The 11,724-nt window shown below is 39.3% G+C and overlaps 2 protein-coding genes across 3 annotated transcripts in view; both read left to right on the top strand.

The window, feature by feature from the left end:
- Positions 1 to 3,570, top strand: part of phc2b (polyhomeotic homolog 2b (Drosophila)) — a 31,529-nt gene extending 27,959 nt beyond the window's left edge. For both annotated transcript variants that reach the window (XM_072452159.1, XM_072452158.1), the window contains exons 12-15: positions 70 to 181; positions 266 to 374; positions 1,529 to 1,853; positions 2,055 to 3,570. In XM_072452159.1, coding sequence (XP_072308260.1) covers positions 70 to 181; positions 266 to 374; positions 1,529 to 1,853; positions 2,055 to 2,209 — 701 coding nt within the window. In that variant the 3' untranslated portion in view covers positions 2,210 to 3,570. The remainder of the gene's footprint in view (positions 1 to 69; positions 182 to 265; positions 375 to 1,528; positions 1,854 to 2,054) is intronic.
- An 835-nt stretch (positions 3,571 to 4,405) lies between these two features.
- On the top strand, positions 4,406 to 11,662 carry LOC140365624 (T-complex protein 11-like protein 1). Its single transcript, XM_072452156.1, has 10 exons — positions 4,406 to 4,497; positions 4,918 to 4,998; positions 5,110 to 5,239; positions 5,335 to 5,455; positions 6,389 to 6,609; positions 7,413 to 7,549; positions 8,369 to 8,520; positions 9,650 to 9,831; positions 10,518 to 10,690; positions 11,045 to 11,662. The coding sequence occupies exons 2-10, from the start codon at positions 4,923 to 4,925 to the stop codon at positions 11,275 to 11,277; spliced, it is 1,425 nt and encodes a 474-aa protein (XP_072308257.1). The 5' UTR covers positions 4,406 to 4,497; positions 4,918 to 4,922; the 3' UTR covers positions 11,278 to 11,662.
- Positions 11,663 to 11,724: the final 62 nt, after the last annotated feature.

Below are 11,724 nucleotides of genomic sequence, written 5' to 3'. Positions count from 1 at the left end.
CATGTGTTTTGTGTCATATCGCTCAGCCCTAGTCGGTGCTTATTGTACGCGTGTTTGTTGTGGTCACAGAAAAGGAACAAGAGCAGGAGCCCAAGCTGACCTGCGAGTACTGCGGCTGGGTGGACTTTGCCTACACATTCAAAGGGTCCAAAAGGTTCTGCTCCACACCCTGCGCAAAGAGGCAAGAACATTTACAGCAGCGTCGCCAGTTACAGTTTCAGATTTTTTTAAAGCTGTCTATTTTTAATTTCCCTTTGTGAACCAGGTACAATGTGGGCTGTTCAAAGCGCGTTGGCCTTTTCCATCCGGACAGAACAAACAGCCGCTGGCGAAGAAGACCCCCGGGCCGACCGAGTATAGAGTCCAAGAAACGGGTACTGAAACTTCCAATAAATCATATACTGTACTCTATACTAAAGTCTTTTTTCACTGTAATGTACTGTCTTTATTAAATATTAGCCCTAGCAATCAATTAGAAAATGTATCAGATAAATAACACCTTTAATATTAATTTTCACAACCCTAAAACCATAAACAATGTCATGCTTGTCTTAGTGTACGTTCAAAAATTAAACTCATGGCTCTTTAAAGTTCTGACATGCCTTAAAGTCGCTTTTTAGCCCAAAAAATAGAGACGTTTTTCAGTCTTGATGCGAAAAAATTAGGTAAGGTAAATTACATAATATCAGTCATCTTCTGACATTTAGCACAGGTCATACATAATGTTGGCAAAATGTCTAACTTGATTTATGTTCACGTCATGCTTGGAATCGATTGCAGAGATCTTGAAATTGAGACAGAATTAATGGGACAAGCACGGCTAAATGTACAAAACTGTCATTTCCCTCGACTTCAGCTTAGTTGGTTGTTTATTTGTCAGGAACCTTGTAGAAACACATTCATCTTCAAAAAGAGAAGTTGCATCAGATGTACTCCAGGTGCGCAAACAAGATAAAACATTACAAATTGTACATAATTTTATTTTAAAAGTTTCTATCATATCTGTTTATAGTGAAGCAAACATTAAAATCTTCACAAATGCTCCACAATTGTAACCTGGTCAGCCGTGAGTTCACGAACTCTCAAGTGTCCATCTGACCCGTCCCCCGCTGTTTGGTTTGCGCAGCATCGTGGTTACGGCTGGAGACAAAGGGCCGAACGCCGACAGACGTACCTTGGGCAACTTAAGCAGATTTACGACTATTTTGTTTTTGAAAAAAGTGCACATTGTTTTTACGAATAACCAAAGACGGTTCCTATGTTTGTGAATTCTCTTCATTAGCAATGGCAATTCTGATTCTGACATAGGAGAGTTTTTTGCATTTGAGGATGGACGTTTTCTGTGCTTTTACTGGATTTTGATTTCTCGACTTGTTCCGAGGTCCATCATGACATAAAATGTGTAGAACTCAATACAGAGTGCCCCGGTGAGGGGGACTGGATCTGAGTCAGGTTACCACAACTGATCAATGTAAACAATTGTACAAAGCTGCATACGCTGAATTGAAAAGAACGTTTGTATTTGCAGAAACGCTCGCCTCCCCCTCCGCAGCCTCAGGGGGGCTCAGTCTCATCTCCTCATCATTCTCAGCCCAGTCAGGAGGAGTCCAGCCCCTGCTCGGACATGTCCAGCTTTGAGGAGGCCCCGTCCCCCCTGTCAGCGGCCAGCTCTGGGACAATGGCGCCGGCCCCTGCACCAGCGCCCCCTGCTGTCCACCGGCAGCCTAGCAGAAACTTAGACCAGGAGAACAGCCCAAGAAGAGACACACAAACGCCCAACCAGAACTTAGGCCCCAACGACCCAACCAAGTGGAACGTGAGGGAGGTGTACAACTTCATACGCTCGCTGCCAGGTAAGAAGAAAGGCCAGTAGATTAGAAATATTGTTTGACATATGTATGATGTAATGATTAAATCGAAAAACGCTAATTATAAATGTTTTTTGTCTTTCTCTTTGTTCATTAAAACTACCTCTTACTAGCCCTCCTGCACTTGTGTGCATCTGTACAAAAGACGTGGCTTTTCTTTAACTCTTTGCTTGTCTCTTGCCGCAGGTTGCCAGGAGATTGCAGAGGAGTTTCGCTCCCAGGAGATTGATGGACAGGCCTTGCTCTTGCTCAAAGAGGACCATCTGATGAGCACTATGAACATTAAACTAGGACCTGCACTTAAGATCTTTGCGCGGATAAACTTGCTGAAAGACTCTTAGCAGTCTGTGTGCGCTGACAGACAATGACTGAACCTTTTAAAGCAGTAGGATGCGCCGTAGCATTGAGAACTGACTACAACCTCACCTCACTTTTTACTTCTGGATTGAAACAGGCTTCGATCAGGTTTAACAGATGTTTGGACGATGGAGATTAATTTGAGCACTTAGTTGTACTAACTGTCATGTACAATATGTCTGTGTTTACAATTACTTCAAGCAGCTGCAGTTTCTGTGCCAAAAGTACGGACGTGGGATCAATGGAATAATTTGGTTCATGTGGAATTGGATGTACTGACCCTGTGCCAATTTTACCCTTATGCCTGTGTTTCTAATATATTGGCAAAATGAGTAACGTTTACTATTACACCACATATCATGACCCATCCGTGCGAGTCATCATAGCTCAAAACAAAATGAATGCCTTTGCTCGGTTTTGTATCACGGAGATAATTGTTTGTAATTGTGTAACGCTAACACGGTGCGATTGTAAGCTGCCTCTCAAAAGAACCGCACCATAATTTATAGTTGCGTTACAGTTATGTACACGTTTCACATAGAATGCCAATTTGCTCACTTTTCAAAGATTGACAGATTCATGCTGTTGTCCACAGAAGCCGGAGGCACAAGAACTGTTTAGGCTAAATTGAGGCGTTGAAACTTATCGAGTCTGACTTATTTGAATGATATGTTTGGTACTATTTTGTCAGTGTGAATGGATGAGGTATGGTTATGTGTGCGTCTGATAACCAAGGATTTCATTATTTCATTAGCTCATTTTTATTCAGTAGATGTTCCTTTGTCTCTCTCTGTGTCTGTAAGACTCGCAGCTCGTGCATACAAAGCTTGAAGGTTGGGAAACCATTTAAGCAGCTTCTTTTGAACATTGATTTTCATTCTTTCTTTCTGTCATGAGGAACAAGTTGGTTTTCCTGCGGATGTAAGTGCATATAAATAGATTTTATTTAGTTTGAAGTTATTTAAAAAAATACAAACACTATTGATTCTTTTGAGTTCTAGAGAGACGACATTTAAGCAGCCGTTTGGTTATGTTTTCATTTATCACAACCCTTATACGGCACTTAAATAGTTCTGTTTATTCAATATTGGGTTATAACGTCAGTAAAGCATTAAATGATTGGTATGTGCACTGTCAAAACTGTTAAATATTTTTGAAATATGCAAATGTATAAATACTCTAATAGTCTGGGACTTTGTTGTTTTGATGTGTATTTTGGTTTGTTGCCTGGAATGAAAGGTCAACGTTTCTAGAAGCTTTGTTATGCTGATATTTATCAAACTCTTTTGTTATACGTTTTGCAATTACAAAATTTGTTTGAGTAAAAAAAAAAAGTGTGACTCTTTCCATTATGTCTCTAGATGCAGATATAAAGCCCAGACTAGTGCGCAGGCTGCCCATTTCACCTTACCTTTAATGTTTTTTTTTAAATGAATACTGAAAATTGAATTCATTAAGATACAACTACACAATAAATAGTTTAGAATAGGCCTGAATATGAACTTTACACAGTTTATATGATACAAAAGTATCAAAACATCAATACTAAAACTAGATACTAGATAAAAGTCTGGACATTTGACTTTTCCTTTACAATTTTGAGCTTGGATCTAGTATTGGATCACATAGAAACATAAAGAAAGTTATGTTATTTTGTCTAAAAAAAACAAAACTAAAAAAAACGTTTTGGGTTTTCAGAATCCGTAGTGAGCCTATTCGTCTGCTGCTACATTTTGATTTAGTTTCTTTTATATTTTTTCTAGTCTCAATGTCTAAATCAGGAAGTTTCCAGGAGTTTGCTCAACAATATAATTACACAATGGATCGTTTGCCCCTGAGTTTTCTACAAACTGAACAAACGCAGTCAGCGCAGTGACGTAAGCGTTTTGTTTTCGTTCAAATGATAGTGGGCGGGGCGATGGGCGGAGCCAGCATGCCTCTTGTTTTGATTCAAGAACGGAGCAAACCATATAAAACTTTTTTTCTCACCTGTGTTTGACATTACCCAGTAGGGCGATACATAACACACATTTAGACAGAATTTGAGCTCACAAAAAGACCAAAACAAACGCAGCACGCCACACGACAATAACGTAGGACAGGCTACAAAGTTCAGACTACTTCACCTCCGCTGGTTTGTGCAATGGTTTAGTCCGCTTTTTAAACTTGACTTTACTTTAGTATGACTGTGACATAAGCTGAGACTCAGGGAAAACACAACCATTCTTCTTCCTAATTAGAAGACACCTATCTAGCTGTCTATTGACATCAGGTAAGTCTTAAAATCTAATCTTTACCATTTTAAATGTCCAGAAGTTTCTCATTGCATTCTTGCCAGGCTTTTCCCCCCATGATGTGATCAATAAAAGGAAGGTTTTTCTTTCCTCACATTTTTTTGGATGAAAATGACTTGAACTGAAATAATTCCCAGACTTTGCTGTTTGTTTGAGGGTGTGGGAAGTACATTAAAACTATAACTTAAATGTTGACCTGATTTAAATTTATCATGAGAGCTTTTTTTCCCCCTTCAATTTGTTTGGCTTGATCCAGAGCAAAATATTTAGATTTTTCTCCCTCCCAGATTTGTTCAAAAACATTTAAATGAAAAAAACTTAAAATAATTACATGTGTTGATTTGTTTTTCACACTTTTTTCCGACCTTTATCACATACAATTTTATGCTGCTCAATAGCCGCAATGCCAAACAGAGGCGATGGCACCGAGGACTCCACAGGGGACCTTCCACCTCTACAGAAGCTCGAGTCTCCAACAGGTAGCTTATTATTGGTTGTATTACCATATATTATCATTAATAGTTTGGCTATCTAGCTCATTAGCATAGTGGCACTTTTAATTTTGCTCTGTTGTGTGTCTTGTGTCTCAGGGAGCCCACCGAGCTCCTCATTATCCCGACTGATTGAGCTGGAAAACTGCGTGTCCAACCTGAGCCTGGCACATGAGATAGTGGTGAACAGAGACTTCTGCTTCAAACCTAATGGCCCTCCCACCAACAGGCGAGAAATTAAAAAGCCCTTTCCTTAAGTGGCTGCGAATATCTGCGCTCTAATTAAATAGTTGTGAGAAATGGTAACAGCCTTTTCCTTTGCAGTTTGGAAGGAACCGTGAGTGAAATAGTCCACAGGGCATTCTGGGACTGTTTGCAGCAACAACTCAACAGTGTTCCTCCAGACTACAGCCATGCCATGATACTGCTTCAAGAGGTCAAGACGGTAAGCAAAGCAAGTGCGAGAGATAAAGGACATTCAGTGAGTGAGAAATATATTTTAAATCATTGTTAAAGAGCAATACCGAGATGGGAGAAGTGTAACAAAAATACAGGCTAGCTGCTCAAATCAAAAAAGAGCTTTCAAGTGGTCCTATTGTGGAATCAAATGCAATCTCTGATTAGTTTATTGCACATTTTACGTAATTAAACAAAGGAATTGTACACCAGTGGTTCTCAGACATTTTCCCTCTAGTGCAACCTCTAAAAGTAGGTAATATAACTATTGTTGTTTTGGAATTCTGCAATCTTTCAAACAAGGGTATAAAGTGATATTATTGCTCTTTTGTGGTACATTTTTCACATTATACGGATTACATTACACCAACCTTACTTGCCATCAAAATAATTTAAATAAGACATATTCATTCGGGCTGCAACTAAATAATTGAAGTATTTGGCGATTATTATTCGATTAGTCAATTTGGTATATTACATTTTAAACTAATATGGGGACGGGAGGCTTCATGATAAAAAGTATGTATGAATGAACTTTATTATTGATGAAAATCGGAAATGGTTTATTCATCATTTTAATATATTCATAGTCGACGAGTCACGATTTTGATTATTCGTTGCTGCCCTAATATTAATTTATGTCACTATTGCACTAGTCTGCACTGCTGGCCATAACATTGTGTCAAACAAGTGCAGGTTTAAGTGCCAGTGATCATGATATTATAAGAAATATTCTCCACAAAAAAAAACAACTAACTGCCACTAATTGATTAGTCCTTGATCATTTAATCAGAATTAATGCTAAGATCCATAAACCGACTATTTATACAACCGCAAAATGGTATCTTACAAGCTGCTTTGCCCCTCCCACGGGTCTATAGTCGTGAGAGCCACCAGTGAGTCTGTTCTCCTCTCACTCCAGTTGCTTGAGTCTCTGCTGCTGCCCGGGCACGTCAGGCTGAGGGCTGAGCTGGACGAGGTGCTGGACATGGAGCTGGTCAAGCAGGAGGTCAGTCACGGAGCGCTGGACCTGAGCAGACTGGCAGCGTACGTCATCAACACCATGGCCTCTCTGTGCGCGCCCGTGAGAGACCAAGAGATCGGGGCGCTGCGCCAACTACAGGAACCCGTGGAGCTTTTCAGGTTGGCCGATAATGAAATCGAATTGAGGTTTTGCACATCACAGCATTGGGGATTTTGACAATGAGTGGCAAACTTGCATGAGACGTAATGGTGAGTAATGAAATGTTTTCCTGTAAGAGCTCAAAACAAGTTACTACAGTCTAATAACAAATGCCATATTATTGACATATTAAAAAAACAGAGTAAACAGTGGTAGAAAACAAGATAAACAACAGAGGAACATTTACCACGCCTCATTTCCATTTATCACTGATACAGACTTTGGGATCACACTCTTGAACTGATGTCTTTCTCTCCGTAAAAATAAGTTTCTGAGTCTAGTGGGTTGAGGAAAATAATTGTTATGAGACAGCGACAACAGAGAAACTACTTTAATGCAATTTAAAATGCAATTTAAAATAATAACAGATGAGAGAACATGGTGAATAGGTGTACGTATGCTAACGTAACACCTTCAGCTACATGACGCACAGACAACGAACTACGTCGTAAGTGTCTAGTATGTTAACGTAACATATTGACAGTTATTCAGATAACTATAGCATAAAGAACATGCTAACAAGTTTATCAAAGTATCAGTATTACCCCAAATCACTAAATCCATTGAATTCTTCTTCCTCTGTGTCACTTCTAAACAACTCTGCAAACTCTGGAGGTAGAGGAAGTGCTGATTCTTCTTCTGCGTCGCTTATAGCCTAGAGCGCCCCCTTGCGGTTGTCAGTGTGAAAATAATCAACATGAATGTGAAATGCGGTGTGAAAATAACGAATAATATCACATATAAGTCAATCTGTTTTTTGAAGGGAAATTTTCCGTGTCTTGGGACTCATGAAGATCGACATGGTGAACTTCACTGTCCAGACCTTGAGGCCTCACTTGATGCAGCAGGCGGTGCAATACGAGCAGGCCAAGTTTCAGCAAATTCTGGACAAGGACCCTGGTGAGAAGGGGTTAAGGGTTTAAAAGCGAGCTTCCAAATTTTAATTACCGAGCTGACTGATGCAGAGGGAGCCTATAAGAAGAAGGATAGTTGGCTCAGATATTACCTAAGGACGGCTGAGTAATCACAGTTATTGGCAATGGAGCAGGGAGTTTGTGCTGACGAAGCAATCTTAGGCAGGCCGTTAGTCTCTCCTTAAAAGAATATTGGACGCTCATTGATTTATTTAATTCATTTTCTTGATTACGTCTTACATGCTAGAGTTTATGACCCCCCCATCTCCATAAAATCAATACCGTGCAGCTACATGAAAATCCCGCAATTGGGTCACAAATCTGGTATGCTCTTGACTTCTGGCAAAAAAATATAATATAAATTTTTCTTCTATTAAAAACAAGACTAAAGACAATCCAGATAGCAAAATAAGTGTACTTGAAGATGCTCTTTTCTTCTGTATGGTGTAGGGATGTCAATATTATTCAGTTAATCAATAATTGTGATTATTCAGGTCGCATATATATATATATATATATATATATATATATATATATATATATATATATATATATATATTCATAGAACTACAAAACAATATAATATTGGTGAGAATTTTCAAATCAAAAATAAGTTGCTTCTATTCAATTCATACTCCAAAAATATAAGGTAAAAATAACAGGCTTTTCTTTGTAGTTGCTATGTCTTAAAAATCTTACTTTATTTTTCGGAAAGTTTCATTTCATAAAAGCGGTCCCATGATAGAGGAATGGTTTTGACACTGTGACATTCTCGATCTGAGGTAAGTGCTCCATCTTCCTGCAGCCTCTCTGGATCACACTGAAGCTTGGCTCCGAGCGGCAGCATCAGAGGAGATGTCGTCTGTCAGCGGTGGTCCTGTCAGCGTCATGTCTGTCCTGAACAGAGCCTACATGCATCTGCTGCGCGGGAGCTCACTGGACCAGAAATATCCTGAGGTCAGCTGCGCATTACATCATCGTATCTCATTTGAATAATGTTTTATTGATAATGAGGGAATATTCAGTCTCTCTACACACCGCTCCTCTCCCTCTGCTCGTCGATGCATGAGGAAACGCATCAGAGCGCTTGTAATGTAGAAAATCCAGCATTTTAAATAAATAAGACGGATCGTGCTGCGCGTTCTGTAGTTTCATAATCGTGTTTCTTGGAATAGGTTGTGTACAAGTGGTAGAATTTGATTAGGTCATAATTTCAGATGGAACTATGGGAGAGGCAAGGATTTGGAATTAACTATTCACTAACTCTTCAAATTTGCCATTTTAATCTCATGGCCTAGTGTTTCTTCAACTGGCAAAAAACATGCCTTTGTGATTTAATTTTACCACGACTTATTTAAGATAATTATAACTCCACTTTATTTCATTTGGACCAACAAAGGAGACGTTTAACTTTGTGCCTGTTTATGTTTCATGTGAAAAGCTCCAGAAATTACCGCGATTTTTTAGTTGCTTAGAATTAAACTGTAATATGAAGTAGATGATAATTTTACATTTTGTTCATTGTAAACTGCAATATTGATCTAAAATGTCAGGTCCATGGACTTGGACTTGTTCAAAACTGACATGACAGACATAAGCAGCAGATTGTCATTGACATGTGTTCTTCAGTTCAGAGGAGTGGCTTTTTAGAATCATACATTCTGAGTCTTAATTTGTCTAATAATCACAACTAAGTACAAGGATGTGGGTGGGGATAGGGGGTAGGTGAACACAGGAATTTTCTGAGCCCCTGTGCCTCAGTTGCAGGACAATACAGGATTAACTGAAACATGCATGAATCAATCAATCAAAATACAACGTTGAGTAAACTAATGATGAGGGAACACTTATACTAGGTTAAAATTATTATTAAGTTGATTTTGCATAATATGTCTGTCTTACTGGCCTAAAACGCTTTCAACTGACATTTTAGTTACCGGTAATAAGGTTAATAGCTATAGGGAAAACATAATTCCACCTCATTTAATCTTCACGTGAATAGGCCCAGTAAAACCGTACAAAACAGGCCAAAACATTTACTAGATCATAGCTCTGCCATAGTTTGATAGATGCGCTGCCTCCACAGACTGTGCTGATGGACCGGGCCCGCCTGAACTCTCTGGGGGAGCAGGTCCGGAGTCTGGTCCTGGACGCCGCCGTGCTGCTGCTGACCAGTGCTCAGTGCGGGGGTGCTGTGTGGTCACTGCCCGGGTTTGTAGGTAAACTCAAGCGGTCCATCACTGCCCTGCTAGAAGGCAGTCACACCAGGTAAGAGGGGAGCGTGGTGATGCATGTACTGGCCGTCACCGGGAACAGGTATCATAAGAGAAGAATACCAATGGAGGTGACAGGGGGCTACTAGCTTGTCAAAAGGGATCCTGCTAACCTCATTCTTTCTGTTTAAGAGAAGCCCTGCCATGATTAGTGAACAAATGTAGAACAGCAGCTTTGGGTATTCAGAGCTCACTCACGTGTGTCTGTTAGAGGCAGGGCAGGCCAGGCCATCTCTTTTGCCTTGTAAATATTAAAACTGCATTTAACTTGCTTCATTAAATGAATATAGCCATTAGAGGTGGGCGATATATCACAATTTTGTAAATTTATTGATAATGCTGTTTTGTTCGTAGTAAAAAATGCCACAAAAATGCTGGTATAAATAAATCAAAAAAGCTATCTTTTAAACTTTCAAATTAGGGTGAAAGGGGATATTTCTGTACTTTTCAGAATTGTCTGATAATTAAACTTCAAATACTTTAAAAACATGTTTTGTCATATTTCTGTTGGATTAACATAAGATAGTCTCGCCACAAAAATAAAGATAGTAACTTTTTGTCAATATCGCCCAACCCTAGTAGTCTGTAGTATACTGTTTTGTTATATATTTATGAAGAAAGCTCAAACTGTTGAATAAATGTGATACGTTCTTTTAATTGTTCTGTCTTGAAATGCTATAGTGATGCTGACCTTAGGGGGGCACTGCTGAGAGTTGGCGAAATTGTGGTGCAGCAGGTGAATGAAGCTCGACATAGCCAAGAAAATACGCCGCTCCCCCAAGAGACCCAAGAGATCCTCAAAGGACAAATAGAGGAGCTGTGGAAGGCTAACAACCCTGTCCGCATTCTCATAGGTGAGACAGTCACAAAAGAAAGGGCATTCTTATTTATTTCCTCATAAAGCACATTATCAACAAACCAAGATAACATATTTCCACCTGTTTTGCATGATGGCAGATTAAATTAAATTAAACCAACATTTATTTTATTTTCTAATACAAGAGCATATTCCAGCCTCCATGGGCCATATGGAGCGTACACCCGATGGTAGTTAGTAGCATACGTGCAAAAGTAAGACATAAAAGGATATTCCCATTTGTAAAGAAAAATAAAGCTCAGTTATGTTTAGAATAAGTTAGTCAGTGTGAAGTTGGATGTTGTTGAGCTTGAGTGCTGACTTGTCTTTGTGGCTGTATCTGATACTGTAGGAGAGAGGGTACAGGGCTTCCTCCAGGCCATTCTGCAGGGGGGCTCCCTTAAAAGAAGTCCAGAACTGGCCTCCCTCCTCAGGCTGCTTAGTGCGGACTTGGCCGAGCTGGGAAGGGCCTTTGGGCAAATTGTCCACTTCAACCGTTCCGTGTTTGGGCCCTTCTACGCAGCCATACTTAGGAGGGCACTGTTCCCATCAGGAGAGCCAGAGACCGGAGACGACCATCGTTAAGAAGAGGGCAACCTCGGTGCTCATGGTTTAAAATGTCAGGGCTTTGGATGATGCAAAATGAGGCACAGCCTTATGACCACAAAAAAACAGCTAGTATAAACTCTTTGTAATAGTTTTATATACCTCTATACATACCTATAAAAATATGTTTATTAAAATAATGCAAGTATCTATTTAAACTGTTAAGATTTTTTTTTTTTTCTTATCTGAGAACTTGTATTCTGTCTCAGGAAAAGCTAATGCCAAAGAAAATTGTATGCTGGTTTGATGAGGGTGTTGTAAATATGTAACTTCTTTGTTGTATTTTAGCTTCTGTGTTGATAACCTTTGATTTCCTTCACTGAGCTTATATTGTAAACTAAATCATGAAATGGTAAATAAAAATTATTGATATTGTTAAGAACTTTTGTTTTTCCTAAATTGAAATGTTTGTTAATCTTGTGTTTT

The sequence above is a fragment of the Eucyclogobius newberryi genome, unplaced genomic scaffold (assembly GCF_026437365.1).
Source record: "Eucyclogobius newberryi isolate DKJ021-1_F unplaced genomic scaffold, fEucNew1.0.hap1 SCAF_19, whole genome shotgun sequence".
Lineage (NCBI taxonomy): Eukaryota > Metazoa > Chordata > Actinopteri > Gobiiformes > Gobiidae > Eucyclogobius > Eucyclogobius newberryi.
The sequence above is the reverse complement of the archived record's forward strand: the minus strand, read 5'-3'. Positions and strand labels throughout refer to the sequence as shown.